The sequence below is a fragment of the Parambassis ranga genome, chromosome 4, assembly GCF_900634625.1.
Source record: "Parambassis ranga chromosome 4, fParRan2.1, whole genome shotgun sequence".
NCBI lineage: Eukaryota > Metazoa > Chordata > Actinopteri > Ambassidae > Parambassis > Parambassis ranga.
Genome location: NC_041025.1, coordinates 19,691,420 through 19,710,506, shown reverse-complemented (window position 1 = coordinate 19,710,506; position 19,087 = coordinate 19,691,420). Strand labels below are relative to the sequence as shown.

The window sequence follows — 19,087 nt, the reverse complement described above, 5'->3', positions numbered from 1 at the left end:
CAGAATTATTCATATGTATCCAGGTGATAAAAACAAGTCTGATGGCTGTGTGGTGAGGAGAAAGAAACGGCGAAGGTATCCTGACTCTCCATTAGTTTGATTAATCTGATAGAGGTTATTTCAGATCATCACACATTTATACATGCCGCTTTTGTTGGTGGCCCTGAGGATGGGTGTGTTTTTATTTACAGCCTTTCCACACCCCAGCATAGTTTAGTGTGAGTATAACACACACATAAGCAAGCCGAATAGTTCCATTCCAAGCCACATGCATTCATTTTTAATTAAAATATAAACTTCTATATATTCCCTGGGGCACTGATGGTTTTTTCATCCACATTGTTCAGCTTTCAGTTTGCTCGTCTTCTTGTCTGTTTGAAAAATAAAATGCAAACTTAACGCTTAACAGAGGAGAGTGATCCCATGGTTTCAATGTGCTTTTCAAACACTAGACATGGGTCTATTGATTCTATTGATCCTTTTGAGAGAAGTTAAAGTTGCTTCGTCACCCTACAATCACCAAACTAATGACCTGAGCCACACGTCTTTAAAACATTTTGACACCAAACTCAATTTTTCAGGAAGCAAGGAAAGAAAAATGAGCTTAGCTGGAGACTCGTCCTGGTCTCAGCAGCACGCACCTGAGAGACTCTGACCTGTGAGATTTTTGCAGGTAACATCCTTGCTAAGCTGTTAGCTGTGCAGAATATCTAATGTTAGCAAAAGAAATAAAGATGATAGCATGCTAAAAGAATTTTGATACATTTAAATTTAGACACTTTGAATGATCCAGTAGTCTCTTGAGTATCTTGCATTATTAATATGATATTCTATGCATATTTTCTTTACATATTTTATATTTTAACAAGTTTTAAAAAGCACATTTCCACTGAGTAAATACTGACATCATCAGAAAGATTCACCTACAAAGTGATCCCCAAGCCCTTTTATTTGTCACTTACTGTATGTCATGTCTCAATTATGAACTGTTCTAATTTTGATGAAGGGTCTGATGACAAAACACACACACACACCTACAAGCAAATTAAATTCAGCACATTTATTAATTGATAATTGAATAAATTGCACATTTGCTTAAGTGCAGATCATACTCAATGTAAAGCTTTAAAAAATACAATCTCAGTCATATCTGATGTGACTCTGGGTGCTCTCCTGTTGTAGGTTTTTTTTTTTTTTTTTCAAAAAAATAAAATACAGTATATGATAGATAAACCTTCTCTTTAGACTTCATGTTCTTCGATAGATCTGTAAAGTAAACACTGAGAAACAGGGCAGCATAACTGGTCAACGTCAAAAATTCATAATCATTCATTCATATTTAGGTAGTCTTAACTTTTCAACATGATACATGTACATTTCCCTTTGTCTGTGTAAACACAACTGTGTCTTCATTTTTTTGCTTTTTTATATTTATTATTTATTTTTTTCTTAGTAGAGTGTGACATACTGTACTACCCTTTAGAGGAGAACATGAATCACCACCTTTCCGTTGGCACCTGAATTATCATAAACACCACCCTTGAGCTGCAGCTCTTTCAGCACGCATGCTCCAACTCACACAGATATGTCCCCCAGTCTCCCTTTTAGAAATAGCTCAATAGGTTTACAATACGTTACATTTCATTTTTTTTTTCAAATTAAAAAAATAGTTTGGATCATCGACTGTACACAATACCAAAAGAAAAATGTGCTTTTCCCCATATAGTGTAGTGCTGAGTTCAACATGCCCTCCACCAGGTTTAGTTACAGTGAGTCTGTATCTTTTTTTCTGTTGTTGTTGTTGGTGTTGTTGTTGAGGCGGGTTGTGGTCACAGGATCCATCATTGGGGCCTCTCTCCGTGGAACTTTCGGTGCCTGTACCTGCCGTTCTTTTCCTTGGCCACATTGATGCAGGCGTTGTGCTTGTTGGTCTGCAAGTGGTTCCAGTACTTGATGAGTTCATTGGGTTGGAACTGATGGGAGGTGATCAGGTGGCTGTACTTACAACTGGAGTAAGACACTCGCCAGTGGTTGAAGAGGAACTCGTTGGGAGGGGGCACCGGGTCGACGCGTAGCTTCGCTAGGCAGATCCCTACGTAAACGTCCTCCAGGTGCAGTCTTCGTATGCTGAGCGAGGCCTGGTAGATCAGCTCAGCCATGTCCCCTGAGAACACGTACCCCGTGCCTGAGCAGAACACCGGGTAGCGCTCGCTTGGATACAGCTCTGGTGGCATGTACCACTTACTGTCTTTGTTGCGGTTTGGTGCATAGCCCCTCATCAGGTAGCCGGTGAAGTACCTCTGCTTGGGAGGCAACTCTGGTTTCAGCAGCTTCTGGATGAGATATTCTGTGTTGACAAACATGTCGCTGTCTGTCTTCATCACATAGGAGGCATGTGGGCAATAGGTGGCCACCCAGTTCATGCCCATCAGGGTTTTGATGGTCAGGTTGTAGTAAGTGTCCTGATAGTCCTGCTGGATGATGTCATGGTAAACACGGCTCTCTTCCTCGATGCTGCTCTGGAGGAAGGTGTCTGAGCTCTTTCCTGCACCAAGGAGAAAAAGACGAACGAACCCCAGGCCCATCGCCACGCTTTCATTTCCCCATGTCTGGCGGATGGCGTTGCGGGCATCGACCTGTCCTTGTTCCGCAGCGATGAGGAGGATGAGGAAAGGTGTGCTGTCCCTGCACTTGAAGGGCTCATTCAGAATGTATCGGTAGGGCTGAGCGCTAAGCCTCCCTCCTACACCCATCTCTTTCTGTAAACTGTTGTTAGTGCTCATAGAGTCCCCCAGCCCCATAACACCCATCCTGGACCCTCCACCACCAGCCACTCCTCCTCCTGCTTCTCCTGCTGCCCCCTCTGCCTGCTGAGTGCTGAGATTGAGCAAAGGCTTTGGCGCTGCATGCCCTGTCTCTCTCCACAGGCTCCTCAGGGAGTTGCTCTGGTTGGATTCTCCCTTAGGACTGCGAAAGCCCCTAACAGCATAGGCCAGTGAGTTTTCGCGAGGCCCACTGCGCCCCAGCAGCCAATCCTGGTGGCTAAAAAATAAGAAGATGGTGAAGAGTAGAGCCAGTGAGAGACCGGCTACATGGGTCCTAAAGAGCGAACGCTTAATGGTCCAGGTCATCTTAATGGGACAGCAGTGCCGCCGTCTCCACTGCATGGTGCAGGTTGAGTTTTCAAGAGGCTGCTGCTGCTCGAGAAAGGGCGGCGGCGGCGGCGGTCACATACAGTCACGTCAAACATGTGGTTGCCAACAGTCAGAGGGTTATCTGAGCTGGCATATGGGTTGGAGCGAGCCTCCCGGTAGAGTCAGGGGAACGTTTGAGCCCCTCAGAACAGCCTGGAGGAAGGTTTGAGAAGCACTCCTGGTGAAGCTAGGAGTCTCTGGCCAGGGAGGGTTCTCCCTTCCTCTTCTTTGGCACTGCAGACAAACACAGGGTCATGCTCTATGTCTCGTCTCCTTCAGGATATGATGAGGGTCACCTCCTCTGCCTTTGTTCCCTCTAATCTGAAAACAGAGAAGAAGGAAATCAAAAAACTGAACAAAAACAGCTTGAAGGCAGTCCAAAAAACATCTCCTGTTCACTGGCTCCAGGCCACATGTCAACTGTCTGAGTTGCAGATGTGTTTTTTTTTATCCTCCTTGTGCTGAGCTTAATTCTTAATCATTTTATTTATGGTTTGTTTTGACACACACACAGTAATTCTGAATTAACACCTTCCAGATGCAAAAGCCTGAATTAGGGTTGGGCGATATTGGCAAAAAAATTAATTACGATTAATTGTGGCATTTAGCCGATAACGATTAATTTGACGATTAATTGATGACAATTGCACTTACATGTTTTTGACTCTAAATTGGCACAGTGTTCTAGCATGATACCGACAAATCATCAGTCAAGTTAACTACTTCATTCTAACAGGTTAAGCTGGTAAGTAGTGATTAGGCCCAAACCAGCCATGGAAATATGTATTGATAACTGCTTCAAAATAATAATGAAGCAAACATTTAAAGAAACTTTGTCCTTCAAATGTTCTTATCATAAGGTCACAAAGCAGTGCATATCAACTTTAAAATTAAACAGGACAAAGTTCAGAAAAGTCACATCAGTGATTATTTCAAGTTAAAAAATGTGTCTGTGCAAATTAACCTGTGACTGGAATATGTCCCACACTAGTGCATGTTTTCACTCAGACTGTAGAACAGCAGCAGAAAAAATATTACAAACAAACAAACCGGACAATTTCACATTTAAATGTATATCTGTGCAAATCAACCTGCATTACATTCTTTCACGAGCTACTAATCGCCGTAATTGATAAGTGGCAAATATTAATCGATGACAGTTTTTCTGACTGTTTAATTGCACACGATACGATTTTGCACAAGCCTAGCCTGAATTAGAATTTTCTATGGACTTTGAACATTTTGAAATCATCAATGTGAAGGTGAAGAACACAGCAGGCTGTGGGAAAGTGGCTTTTTCTGATTTTCTGTGGATGAATGGAAGATGGCTGATTAAAAAAAAACAAAGATGGCACTTCTATTCAACCTCATAGTAAATGCAACTGTGGCTACGTGTCAGTGTTATGAGGGATGCAGTCGATGTAGAGGCAGTGTCCTCTGTGGTCTATGTAGATGCTAATGACCTGGTCTCTGGAGGATTTCCTTGCAACCTCAGCAGCTGCAGTTGATACTATTATTAAGTTTAATCCTGTTATTTGTGGATTAGTAATATGCATCAGGATATGTAATTGGGTAAGCTAACCTGGGTGCACCAGGGAGACTGTATCCCCTTGAAGGTTGCATTTGAGGCCTGATAGTGTCACAGTGGAGCTCCATTAACTAAACACTTTTAAACAATAGCATCACCTGCACCTGTCAAAGGTTCTAGGCATCAGTAACAGCATGTAATGATAAACAGGAAGTCCTCTACAAATAGCAGACTTCACAGTCATCCTCCCAAGGATGCAGCCTCTGAATTCAGACAGCCAATAAGTGGGAACTATGAGCTGTTCGCCTAGTTTGGGGCGTAGTGAGAAGGTGGTTTCCTCTTGCATATCATTATTAAGCTTAAGGGCGGAAGTACAAATTGCAGGTCTGCTCAATGTGGTGCCGCTACTCTGAGCCGCATGAGCAAGCGTCATCAGCTCCCACACCCCACCCACTGTGTATCAACAGCAAGGGAGGAGATGCATCTGTCAGAATGAGTTTTCAGGGTCCAGCAGGCAGTGTTGCCGATGCCTGAGCCAGCCTCTGGCGATAACAGCCTTCACCCGCCATTCACCTTCCACCTTCAGCTTATCAATGCTGCTGCCTACTCTCTAAGTCGGGATCACCCAGGCTGCTTAATCTGCAAACACACACACACACAGGTATGATGTATGCAGTACATACAAGGAGACATGCACACAAGTGAGGCGCATGCAGACACTGCAAACACAATGTAAACGACCACTTCTATAATCCTCACTCCCACCAGAGAGTGTGCGCACCAGGGAAGACACAGAAAGGCAATGCAAACAATTCGACTGCGCAGCCACAACACACTGTTATTAGTATTTTTTGTATTCACAGTCAAACACTAACACAAAGTATAATGCAGAGCAGACTTAATGACATACACAACAAGCGCGCAGCATGTGTAATCACTCGTGTGTATAGACTCACACAAAAGGAAAGCATGTGCACATCACGCATAATTATATCCACACTGGACATATAAATCATCAGACACACACCAGCAGCAGACACACATCGCTGGAGAAAACAGAATATGCCAGCAGAAACTTGGAGGTTGAACTAGTGAATATTAATGTAGCAGTCTGGAATCCATCCTTCCTTCCTGAGTGTGTTAATTTACTGCCTGCCCGCTCTTCCTACTTTTCTTGTTTGTTTGTGTATTATTTTTCTTTTTGCAGATACAGAATATAGCAGCATTATTTTTCTGTGTTAGAATGATTCTCTAAACTTCTTGTTTTGTTGTTTTTTTTCACATCATTTTTGCTATGTTTGCTCATTCATCATGACAACTGACAGGGAACACGATAACCTTTTCAGGCAAGTGTGCTTACCCAGCACAAGCAATTACAGGAGAATGAGAGGGGCCAGGGCTGGCTTTGTTTTAAAGGTTAACATACTTTACATCGAAGCATATCCAGCGCTTGAGAGATTTCCGCTGTCAACTAAATGAACATGCACTTACATGGGTTCTGAGGAAACACATGTGAAATAGATGGCCACACGCGCTGACATACACCCACACGATGACCGTACGTGCCTGTGTTTTGCTGTTTGCTCATAAAATTTCAATTTCCTGGCGAGATCAGGCATCCATTTTTTTAAATTTTTTTTCACAGTACAATTCAATCAGCCAGTACTTCTCCTCATTAATTCATTTTCTTGCCTCTCATCAATGTGACTTCTATGCAAGCCAATTAGTTACACTAGCACTAATTAAAGCCCCAGCGATTCTGCAGCAGTCAATAATAAGAAGGAAGGCTAGGGGAGTGGTGGTAAAGCGGTGACACACCAGGCATACATTAAAGTGCCGTCTCTGTCACCACATCAAAAACAAACACAACAAAAAAATACACTTTCAAGGTTCACACACTATTCTCCACAGTTGGCTTTCTTTGTTTCCACGCCTACAGAAGCAGCCATTTTTTTTTCTTTCCCTAAACAAATGCGTGCGGTGCATGAAAAACAAGCTTCACTGATGTCGATGAGGATACGACCTTCATTCAGTAAAACAGTGCACTTTGTGTCTGGGGGAAAAAAATAAAATAAAAACAAAAAACATACATCTCCCATTAGAGAGCTGTTTAGTAGAGTGCCTGCTCACTGGAGTTAGAGGTTAAATGATGTTTTATTGAAATAAGCCTGCAGGTTCCTGCTTCTTCTAATAACACTGCCTTGGAGCAAACATCACATTTGTGATTTGTTTTAATGTTGCGGCACATGGCCTTCATCAGAGAGAAGAAAAAGAAATCAGAATCAGATGTTGGTGAAAAGCATTGGCGTAAGAAGCATTAAAAATGTGGGGGGGGACACCTTCTGTGGGTGGGTGGTGAAAAACAGTACATTAGTACATTATGAAATATAATATGATAATATGAAGTAGTTGCGATTTCCTGCAGATTTTAACAGGTTGTTCAACACCTATTTTACCTACAGAAGTAAACACTTAATGACTATTTCAGAGAAAGACTCAACAAAAACTCATTGATTTTAAAACACGGTGACAAACAGAAACTAATTCCAAGTGAAACAACAGTTTTGTCAACCACACTGGTGGCACTACACTAACAGATTATACAAAGCCTCAATATCTGCCGCCTTCTCTCATTTACAGAGACAAAAGACTGGCAAATCTCCCTCATGTCCAGCTGATTGAGTTTTCCCCATCATCACTCACCTCAGCAATAGAACTTCCTCCACTGGCCCTACATGATGGCCCTGCCTCTGACTCACTCTCAGTACCAACCTCAAATATCAAGAGATGGAGATGGATTGTGCTTTACTTTTCAATTAACAACCAATATAAGTGAGCTTTAAAATATATATATATCATCAATGAAATAACATCAGCATATTTTGTTTGAACACAGTGGTCTTCTCATCATCTGAGTTTCAATAAGTTGTTGGGCCAAACTGCTTAATGCAGATAATACTGAAACACTAAAAATACTGTTACAAAAATAAATGCATGTCTTTGTTTTTATTTACTTATAAAACTACTTAATTCACAACAAACCTTGTGGATGTGTTTATGATGATGCGCTGCCTTATCTGCTACAACAGTGTTTCCCTGTCCATATACTGCACCACTGTGTCCTGACGGTCCATCACATTTATTTTATTCTTGCTGATAAGAATACGAGCAGGCAGCTATGTGCGCTGGCCAGGTGAGGCTGAGGCTAGCAGGCTAACAGGAGCTAACCTGGCCTCATTACAATATGGGTTAATGCTGAAAACAACTCTAACTCTCCGTGTCTTTGTTAGGAATCTCCTCATGTCCATTGTGTGGGGAGGCAGCAAAAAAGGCAAACAACATGTCGTCAGACAAATAATACCATCTACTGTAACTGAAAGTAAACAGTAGCTCCCAACTTTTCTAAGTTGATTTAACATCAATCTAACATCACCTGCAGCCATGTAACAAAACAGTAAGGCTTTAGCATGAGTTGGACTTTGTGGAATAACACTGACGTCACCTCCTCCAGCTTCGACCAGCACTGACGATTCTCTTTGCGGTGTTTTACACTCGTTCGAAGAAAGCCACTGGCTTTGTTAGCTCCATTACTATAGTAATGGTATTGCAGTGCTGTGGTAACCAGGGAAACATGGAGTGGATTTCATTGGTGAGGTTTTTCTCTTATGAATCAAGTGGAACGGACTTTTTCACGAGCAATTGAAACAGCATTAGGAGTTTCCTACTCGGTAAAAAAAAACGGGTCATTTTGAAATGTGGGGGGGGGGGGGGCACGTCCCCCTCTGATATATGGTAGCTACGCCTATGGTGAAAAGGGGAAAAACTTGTGAGTAAAATCACGGTTCAGACAGCTCATTTGGTCCAAATGAAAGGATAAAACTATACATTCATTAATTTTATTACCAAATAGACACAATCAAGACAAAGACATGACAAGTTTTTTGCTCTAAAAGCTTCTCTGTTTGACATTTCTGTATTATTTGTTTCAGCTTTAGCTACAATCAGAAATCAAAGAGCACTGCAACCTCTTCAAGCTAGCTTCCCCACTAGCCACAAGGCGACAGCATTGATTCCCATAATTTACTGATTTTCACTCTGGTGTGTGAAAAATAAAAGGTCAAGGAAAACAATGGCGACCATCTTTTTTTTTTTTGGGCCAGAATAAAGATCACAGTAACTCCTGGTGCTCAGTCAATGTTATAATCAGGATCTTTGTTAATCCAAAAAAAGGGATCTGAATCTTCCAAAACTGGCTTTGTGACCAGTTAAATCATTATTCCCACTATGCAGCTAGAGATGTAAATGTTTCTTCCCTCCGCTGACCAGTGTTGGAGAAATGTTGCATCCATTCAACATCTGAACATTTGCTAGGAAATGAAAACAGGGCTCCTGCTGTTTCATTTACAGTAGCTTTAATTCAGCAAAGATGACAGATATATAAATATACTGTTTGTACTATACCATGAGTTAAGTTTATGATGCAAGTGATGTTTTCAATTTAAAAGATCATTTCCCAGGATGACAGGTCTGCAATTCAAACAGGAAATCTGAAATGTTGTTCTGGCTTCCCAATTTCCCTTTAATCTAAGTGAGGTTTTTTAAAACGTCACAGAAAATTTCATCGATTGTTTTTGGCATTTTCTTTTTTATTATTATGTATTTTTTTCAGTCTGACTTTGGGATTTGTTGTGCTTTAAAGCACTGGAATAAAACAGTACTTCTTAGAGGTTTAGTTTTAGGGTGTGTCATGAGTTGTTTTGTGAGTATGTGACTCAACTAGGATAGTGCCGCAGGGACGAGGAGGGTTGGGTTCTCTCACTAAGTGTTGCAGAGCAGATGAGTGACGCTGGACAGCCAGCTGTGTATTTTTTTTTTCTTTTTAACCCTTCGTCACTAGAGGCCGGTCAGATGTGGGTCAGGCCACTGAACACGACCACATCTGATGGTCATTTCGGTCAATGAAAGCCCTGTTTAGCTTTCTCTCTTTAAACTGACACATTAAGTGACAAGTGACATTGGAGCGGTTCCCCCATTACAATTACAGCATCACTGCCAGAGCAGCTGAGTACAAGCAGGTTTTGGTGGAGCTGCTTTATCATCGGGTCATCAAGCTGCAACCACAGAACCACTAGACTGTATGGGCAAAGGTTGTACTTTTACTTTTAATACTTGAGTAAATTTTTAAGATGACAGACTACTTTTAATACTTAGGTAAAAAAAAACAATGGCTACTTTAATACTTGTACTTGAGTATGATGCTTATAGAAGACTTCTACTTCTACCCAAGTACATTTTTGGTAGCGTATCTGTACTTTTACTCAAGTATGTTCCTCTGGTACTTTTTACATCTCTGTAGTAGTTCCAATAAAAATGGTCAAGTATATGTGTGTTTTATGACTTTTTAAGAATATTTGGCATGGCTCCATGGAAGTGAGGAGGACTTTATGACACCGGGGAGCTTAAAAGTTAAACCTTCTTGATTTTCAACATTGATCATGGAAGCACCGAAAACTGCTATTCCACAAATGGCCACTTGAAGCTGGCTCCAAAAAAAAAAATAATAGTCGATGCCCACAGACCTTCATGTTAAAATATTCAACTTCACAGCAAACATGTTAACACAGCCTGCTACAAAAACAGCATTACGTCTGACTGCCAACTGCCCGCTTCAATTGTTCTCCACCTTTTGCCAATATTTGCATTAAGACTGTTACATTACATTTTTTCCATCCCAACTTCTCCATAAGTCATTGTTGTGTGTCCTTGGGCAAGACACTTCACCTGTGCTTGTGGCGCTACTTGCTTGTCATTGTGTGACACTGCTTGGCAGCAGCCTTAAACAATTTCCCTCTGGGATTTCTAAAGTATCTAAAATAAAAATAAACATACTTCACAAGAACAGAGAGACTCATTCTTGAGAAGACTGTGATGTCACAGGTGGAAACACGTTTGAACACCTACGTGTTATTTGGACTGCACTTTTTTGGTAAAAGAAAAAAAAATAATTTTGCGTTTAACCAGGTGGTAACTGTGGTGCTTTTATTTTGAAATGTTCATTGCCATTTTTATTTGTGAGCTCCAGTTGACATTTTAATTGAATTAATGACTTATTGCAACATAAATTGTAACAGCTCTAATCAACAATGATTCAATGCCATAACATCATTCACCTAATTGACAGAAAACTTTGGAAATCTGCAAGTAGAGATGGAGCTCATTTGCTCTTTAAAAAAGTCTGTAAGAAAAGAATCGAGATGCCTCATAAAACTGGACTCAAAAATACAAGAGACCTGTGGGAAATAAAGCTTTGGCAGCTCTGAGCCTTTGTAGCTGTAGTAAATATTATATGACAGCGATTCTCTTCCGCACAGAGTGAGGGAGAGAGAGAGCACTGTGCACTTTCCCTCACTGTGCTGCTGCCAACTTTCACTATACTGTGTTCTACCAGTATGTCCTCTTTCACTTCTTAATAAAGCCAGCTCGTATTCAGAATCTTTCCTAACGCGTCAGTTCAGACGCCACAGCAATAAATTATGAGGTGGTTTGAATATTAGACCCTATTAAAGTTTCATAGTCTGGTGGGCAGGGTGAACACCCAGATGGTCAGGTTAGCTGCTGTGTTTTTTTTTTTTTTTAATGTCTAGCTCAGCATTTAGCAGATTTCCCTAAGTGTGCGCAGACTCCAGTGCCAAATGGCTCAGCTCAGGCAGCTTGACGTGATGAAGTGGATAAAAAGCCCCGTTAATTGAACTGGATCAATGGAAACTCCCTGGCCTCCTCTTGGCAAAAAAAAAAAAAACCTCAGTAGGGTTTCCTAAACTTAAATTTATGTACAAGAATGAACTAGTGACCCCAATTGAATGCCACTGATTTCAGCTATAGGGAAGAATGAAGACTGTAATAGTCAAATCTGTGTCCGGGTGTCAATGCAACATTTTTTAAGAAGCCACTGGGGGGGTCCAGAAAGTGTCTGATAGAGAGGAAATGGAGTTGATTGATGGATAGATGGAGCCCAGTCAAGGAGGCAAGGAAAGGTGGATGTAATGGAGGGGTAGAGGAGGGCGGGGAAGGCTAAATGAATAATGAGGATGTGGAGGACTGATGAGACGTGCAATGCTACCTACCACCTCCTCCTCCTCATGCTGCTGCGGCTACTGACGGGGCTGCGGTCGGCTGAGGGAGAGTGTGAGCCCCGGTCCCCCTACGCGCCATCACCTCTTCTCCGGACCGCGCTTCTATGCCTCCACGTCTCGCCTTCTAGCCGCACAGACACCTTGAATGCTTGCGTCCCCCCTGCTCGTCCTCATCCCCACAGGCTGAACAAACCTGCAGGATTTTTGGTTCTCCTCCTCCTCCTCCTTCTCCTGCTGCTGCTGCTGCTGCGCCTCCTCCTCTCTTACTCCTTGTTGTCCACAGCCTTCCCCTCACTATACTTCACATCTATTGTTTTCTTTTGTTGTTTCCTGGTCTTATCCAAGTTTACCCGTCCACTCCAGATATGTTTTTAGCGTAAAAAATGTCAGAGCATCCCCGCACGTTTATCTGGAGCCCGATCCGCGGGAAGGATGGGAGAGCAGCGGCCACAGAGCAGCAGGAGTGCGGCTGGTACTTCACGATGCTCCGCAGGATGATGCACAGAAGAACCGCAGAAAAAAGCGACGGAGGAAAAACAGAATATAATAAAAAATATATTTAATTTTTAATCTACCTCCTCTTAGTCCAGTCACTGCAAAAACATGTTCCCGAGTCCTGGAGGGAGAACAAAAAAAACTACATACTACCTTCGGTTTGTCAGTCCGCCCCTTCTTCTTTTTCCTTCCCCTGGATCTTTTTTCTTCTGCTCCGTCTAGGACCGAGTCCTGTTTGGGTATCTCTGCCGGGCAAGGCAGCTGCTGGCCCGGGTAAGCTGACCGTCAGACACCGCTACACTGACGGAACTCTCCAACGTCACTGCATTCTTAGCAGAGCATCTCACGTGACCCAGTTAGTCTCTAATGCTGCGTTCATAGGGTGTGGAAAAAATCAAATCCCTCCCCCGATTCATGTTCACATAAACACTGCTCTTCTAAAAATGTTTTTCAATATATTTATATACATATATATTAAAGTGATTATTGTAGTTCAAATTAAACAATGTTCCTGATGTTAAAACACACTTGCTTCCTTATTTACACCTTGTGTTTTCACTGACGAGTGACTGGTTTCTACCAGTGTACTCCAAGTACTAGGTGATCATCATGGTCACAATGGAACAATGGACCCTCCTGACCCACATTAGCCACCCATGCTGGCAGGAGAAGGGCCATTAATCAATTTTTGTACATGTGATATCAGCTGCAGCTTATCAAACAGTAAGTATTACAGGACATAATCATTACATTTTTACACAGGATGTGCCATGTTTATCTTTCATTAAGCGCCACTATACAGGTGCCAGAAGCCACCTTAACGATGCAGAAAATCAATTACATACAATCTAAAGTATATAAAAAAATTAGTGTTTTCTACCTTAAAATAGAGACTTTAGTGTATTTTTGTAAAGGAAGTTCATATTTTTGACTTTTCCCACATCCATGTGAATGCAACATCACTCTCCTCTTCCCCTCCTCCAGAGCCAGCCACCCCGCTCCCCACCTCTGTGGGCGGAAAAAAGGGATTTAACTCAGTAAGAGCATGGTGGCCAGTGGTTGTCTTGTAACAGCTGGATTTGGCACCATTGTGCTCTTTGCTTAACACTGCTTTCAATAGCTTCTCCCTGGAAAGTTATTGTTTGTATGTGTGTGTGTGTGTGTGTGTGTGTGTAAGAAATGCAAAAAAAATGTCATTATCTTTTGCCTCGTATGCTACAATAGCAATGCATCATAATGCACACATGATTAGTAACTATACTTAGAATGCTTTCACATCTAGACGTGTTGTTTGTCCGTTGACTTTCTACCTCCACCACTGCATAATTATGAAACCATACCTGCCTCATTAGTGATTTAAAGACAACGCAAACCCATCATCAGCTTTCAGTCCTGTTTACACTCGTGTGCACCTCCAGAGACTTGTGCTTTTCTTGATAAAGGATGAAAGCAGCTTCCCTTCCCTCGGCAGAAGACGAGCAGATGGAATTATGGCTCATGCGCCTGCTGCTCACCAGCACAGGGACAGAAAGCCAGTGGGAGAGCTGCCTCTCTCTCTCCCTTGCACTGTAAATATTGTAAGGTAGCACCACAGCACAGGAGCACAGGTGACTGAATAATTAATAGGAGCTGTGTCTTTGACAGAAATACTTTGGAGGCCATTAGCTCAGCTACCTGGCCTGTGAGAGCATATTTGTCAAAAGAAAGTAATGCCAGGGTGGTGATTGATTTCCCGTGGCTGCCAGGTTAGAGGCAGGGTGTCTTTGTACATTAATATCATGTGGCATCTATTAGATAGGTGACTTCCACAACTTGTCTCGCCCCGGCTGCCCCCTGGAACAGACCAGCGTATCAAAATTTAAATTGTCATCATTAATTGTTGGTGCTCTGGGAGTATCTCTGAACGCCTGGAGTGCCTCTGCTGCACAGAGACACAGATGTCTGCGTGTACAGTAGAAGAAAATGCACGCAAATCTATTCTTTATTGCTTTCCTTAGAACTACTTGGCAGATATTTTTTTTTAAACAGAAGCTCCTGCAATGTGATCTCTTTTTATCTCACAAAATTTAAACATCCAAGGGAAGAATGTGTGTGTGTGTTTGTTTGTGTGTGTGTTTTGAGACACACTACCTGCAAAACGTGGCAGCTGTGAAAATGCAAATAGAAAATGGAGGCAGCATTTCTTCATTGAATTTGTTTTTTCTTTTTGTTTCAAAACACACTTCTAAAAAAAATGTGAACGTACAGCTGGGTTTCTTTACTATGCAAAGCAATAGGTTCAAACACAAAAAGGTCTGGCATTAACATAGCAATCTGGAAAGCCTTTCACATTTGAATAATTTCTAATTTCTATGCTTTCAGTCATGCCCAATTTGCCATGTTGGCAAGTTCTGAGAAGAAATCTTAAAGGAAATGACACATAATGAAGTTAATGTATGTCTACTGTATTCACATTCAGGCTGTAGATGAGTCGATTGTTTTTCTTCTTCTTCTTCTTATTTTTACATTTGTCTCTGAACTTTCTGTCTCAGACGCCGCTCAGGTAAGGACAGGTTGGTTATCTCATGGCAACGGCTTTTAAGAAATGCAGTCTCAGATGAAATGTGAGCTGTTATTGCTTCTCTTTAAGAGTGCGGTTGCAATATCCTGTGGCAGAGCCTCGAGTGCAGGCAGGGACGTCACCGTGAATATCTTTGCCTTTCGCTCAGACTGAGATATTGGAGGTCAGCTCTGAGGGTTGCATCGACTATAGACTATTAATACCTCCCTAATATATCCCCTAATTTTGTTCAGCAAAATCTAGTGAATAAAACATATGGCTGGTGTAGATGAATGAGCCTGCAGGGTTGTGAGCAGCCAGCTTGATGACAGAGTGGAAATGTAATGTGTGTCAGATTTATATGAGAATGCGTTTTTTCCCGAGCAGATCTAATTGGAAAATGCATGTGATTCAAACAGTTGGCAGGCGGTTTGAATAGCAGCACGCCTGTCAGAATGGATTGTCTGCGTTCTGGCTGAAAAGAGCAGCGTTTACTGTCAATACTTGGGAGCTGGCGAACATGTGACGCCCGTCTGTGTTTTTATGCAAGAGGGAGAAATCTTGATGTGTTTGTGTACAGGTGACACATTTTAATTCCTGGTGTAAATCAGAACACATTATCATTGCATAGCAATGTCATTGCAAGTTAAAGAATGCTTCCGGATAAAGAGAAGACTTGAAGAGCTGGAGGCAGGGGGAAGGAAGTTGTGGTTTCACAGCTACAAGTGATGCATGACATTCTCTTGGTGCCACAAGAACATTAAATGGAAACCTTATAAATCCAGTATTAGAAGCTCAATGCTACAGTCCAATCATTTTAGGTGATAACAGGCTTAGCATTGTCAAATATTATGTATTGAACATACAGAGGAAAAATGACGCGTAGCATAATTTTGAAATTGTGTCATTATTTTGTTTGTCCAGCGCAACATGGTTAAATAAAAAGTGAGGCCAACATGTCTCACTTATCGGTTCTGCCATCATGGAAAAAGACGCCATCATGGAATCAGAGTCTGCATAGTAGAGGTGGAGAGGTGAGGCTGCGTTGTCGCTGTTCCGCCCAAACACCACAAGCAAACACTCCAACTTCTGCATCAAGGCCAACAGCTGCAGGCTGGTCCATGAACCAGAGACCACAGCATCAGTTTCATACAAATATATATTTAAAAAAAACGAGCACAGATCAATTTAATCAAAAGCTAGCAAACAAGCCATAAACCTAGGAATGTCTGGGAATTTTTAGTTAGGTTCATGTCTCATCCGTTAACATAGAGTAGGCAGGGTTTATGATGTATACTGCATCCAGCCACCAGGAGCCAATCAAATACAGTCTCTGCTCTGAGAACGCAAAAAAAAAACTACAATCAGACGTCAGTGTTGTCAGATATCAACATTAAAAGGGAAATATTGTCCATTGGCCAATAAGACGCTGAGTAAAGCCTGTTACATACTCTACAAGAACAGAGAAAATTGTTCTTGCTCTCAGCGCTGGTTTGGGAGGTCTTGCAGCCATGTGCAGCAGAACTTCTTTTCTTGGTCGTGGTCACTCCACACATGTTTTGCAGGACTGTTTTCATGTCTTACATATTGAAGTGACATATTTGTTTTTCATTAAACAAGTGAAGAATGACAAAACATAATTTTTAAATAGTTCAGCGGTAATTTGAGGCTGATGTAAAAACATGATAGCATAAACAACTTAGCACGCTCAAAGAGATGCTTGACTGGCTCTCAAAACAGGGTAATAACCTATCACATAATACATGATTGGGATTTTAATGTGCGCTATAGCATTATCTAATTAGTTTATTATTAATATGCTTTAAAGAGAGTGTGGGAGTGAAGCAAGGGAGGCGGAGTGATTAGAGAGGCTGTCAGTCAACAATGTTCAAGGCTCTGTGTGTGTGTGTGTGTGGGCCACCAGACACCTGAATAAAATGTTCTCGGCCGAGAGACGGAGTACAGACCAGCTGCTGCACGATGACCTCTGACCTCCCTTTGAATGAACTGTTAAAGATATTATCATTATCATCTCAGTGTTCATTTTAAAAACATTTGTTTCTGTAAACATTTAATACCTGGACGCTTCTTCCAGCGCTACCAGGGGAATCCTGAGGCATTCCCAGGCCAGCCGAGAGACTGCATCCTGGGTCTGCCCTGGGGCCTCCTCCTGGTTAGAGCCAGTTTCTGTGTCCAGTGATCAGGTCGCTGAGGCCCCCGATTTCAATTGCTGCCCAATTTACTTTGCACCAGCCCCTTGCGGTTCCTCCTGCAGGTGGTGAGCCCATGGCAGGTCGGCCCCACGTCGCACTTTAGGGCTGTACATCGCAGGGCCCTGTGGGGGAAAGACCCAGCCACCAGGCGCTCAAATCCGAGCCCCAACCCTAGGCCTGGCTTCTGGGTGGGGTCCCGGCTGCGCCATACAACAGACCCCCATTTAAAGGCTAAGCTATCATCTAAAGCTGTTGGTATTTCTTTTAAGATTTAGTGTAGACCAAAACAGAGCTGAGGAGGTGCAGGATGACATCTGAGCTTTTCCCTGGTGAGGAGTCCTGATTCCTCCGGGTGTGCAGTATACTGTAGGTGTCAGCAAGACGAGAAAAACGGACACCCTTTTCTTTTATATAACAAGGTATTGTCTTAATGCATGTGGCAGTTGGAGGAAAATGGAGGCATGTGGACAGAGAAGAAGCTGTGTCTGTCTCATTGCTGAGCTACACCAGCCTCAAAGGTGTGGGTTAGTTTAACCATAATAAGTAGCACTGCTGTGACAATTTGACCTTCACTCTCGGACAGTTTGCTCTGAAAGAAAAACAGAGAAGTAATTTTGAAGCGAGGTCCTTTCAGTGCATTAAAACTCGAGCCAGAATTCAGCTTCAGAGTTCTGACCTACAGCAGTAGACAGATAAGAGATCAATCAATGACTTATTCCTCTGAGGTCATTCTCTATCAGTGCAGCTTTGCTTAAATGTTTGTGTTGCCAAATGGTATTCAGTCTAAAGAGCTGGGCTGGTGCGCAGAGATAGCCGAGATCTTCAGGGATGCTGGAGATGGAAGCATCCAGAAAAAAATGCAGCGAGCACCTGCATATTTCCGATAATGTAAGCACTGCTGAGACTAGACGAGTCTCTAATGAAAACAAAATTTCTGAAAAATCACATTTGGAACTGATTCACTGCTTTTAAAGTACTCATATATATATATATATATATATATATATATATATATATATATATATATATATATATATATATATATATATATATATATATATAAACATCTTCCTGTGCTATCAGGGAGTTTTAGTTTCTTGTGCTGAGCCGTAAGAAACAACCTCTCCATTGCTAAGACATCACTGTCAACAGATTTCACAGACTATTTACAGAGAGGTGTCTGTGGGTTATCCAGGGAACTGAGATATTGGAAAGAACACATTGCTGACACAGTTGTATTGTTTTCAACTGTTTTTCCATCACAAATGAAACACCTTCATCCTACTGCGGTGAAATCTGGGCTATAAATCCCACATAAACACATGGCCCCACACGTGGGAGTAGGAAAATATTTTTTTTGGTGAAGCAGAAAAATATCATACAACATAAGTGCATTTTATATAAGTGATTACCTCGATCCGTCTATGGGCCGAGCTGCAGCTACATGCTGCCCAATGTAACACATTCTGATTGGACATATCACTGTTTGCATTAGACCACAGCAGTTTAAGGTGAGCAAACGTAAAGGAACAGATAATCTTAAAGTAAATAACATTTAATATTTGGCAGCACAACCCTTGCTTGTAATAACTTGCCTCAAGCCTGCAACCCATTGACATCACCAGAGTGTTTGTGATGCTATTCCAGGCTTCTCTCACTTCTTGTTTTTTTTTTTTTTTTTTGGGGGGGGGGGGGGGGGGGTTCTCCCTTCAGGATGTGAAATGCACGTTCTATTGGGTTAAGGTTGACTTGGCCAGTCCTCCCTGTTAGTTTGGATGCATTTCTCTGTAAATTGGCAGTATGCTTCTGAATTCATTCTGCTGCTACCTTCATCAGTTACATCATCAATAAATATTCATGAGCCTGTTCCAGAAGCAGCCATACACGCCCAAGCCATGACTTTTACTTGAACTTGTATGCTTTGCCTAATGTTTGTCCATTGGATCTGATCAAGTTTTGCTTCTTTACTTAGCTTCAAAATGGCT

The 19,087-nt window shown here is 42.0% G+C and overlaps 1 protein-coding gene across 2 annotated transcripts in view; it reads right to left on the bottom strand.

Moving 5' to 3' along the window:
• Positions 1-1,169: 1,169 nt before the first annotated feature.
• b3galt2 (UDP-Gal:betaGlcNAc beta 1,3-galactosyltransferase, polypeptide 2) overlaps positions 1,170-19,087 on the bottom strand; it is a 42,953-nt gene continuing 25,035 nt past the window's right edge. Inside the window, exons 1-2 of one of the 2 annotated variants that reach the window (XM_028403420.1) lie at positions 11,847-12,638; positions 1,170-3,515 (exon numbers count right to left, since the gene is read on the bottom strand). In XM_028403420.1, the coding sequence (XP_028259221.1) occupies positions 1,842-3,167 (1,326 nt within the window). In that variant the 5' untranslated portion in view covers positions 3,168-3,515; positions 11,847-12,638 and the 3' untranslated portion in view covers positions 1,170-1,841. Of the gene's footprint in view, positions 3,516-11,846; positions 12,639-19,087 lie in introns of those variants that run through there. The other variant, XM_028403421.1, reaches the window with a different exon arrangement.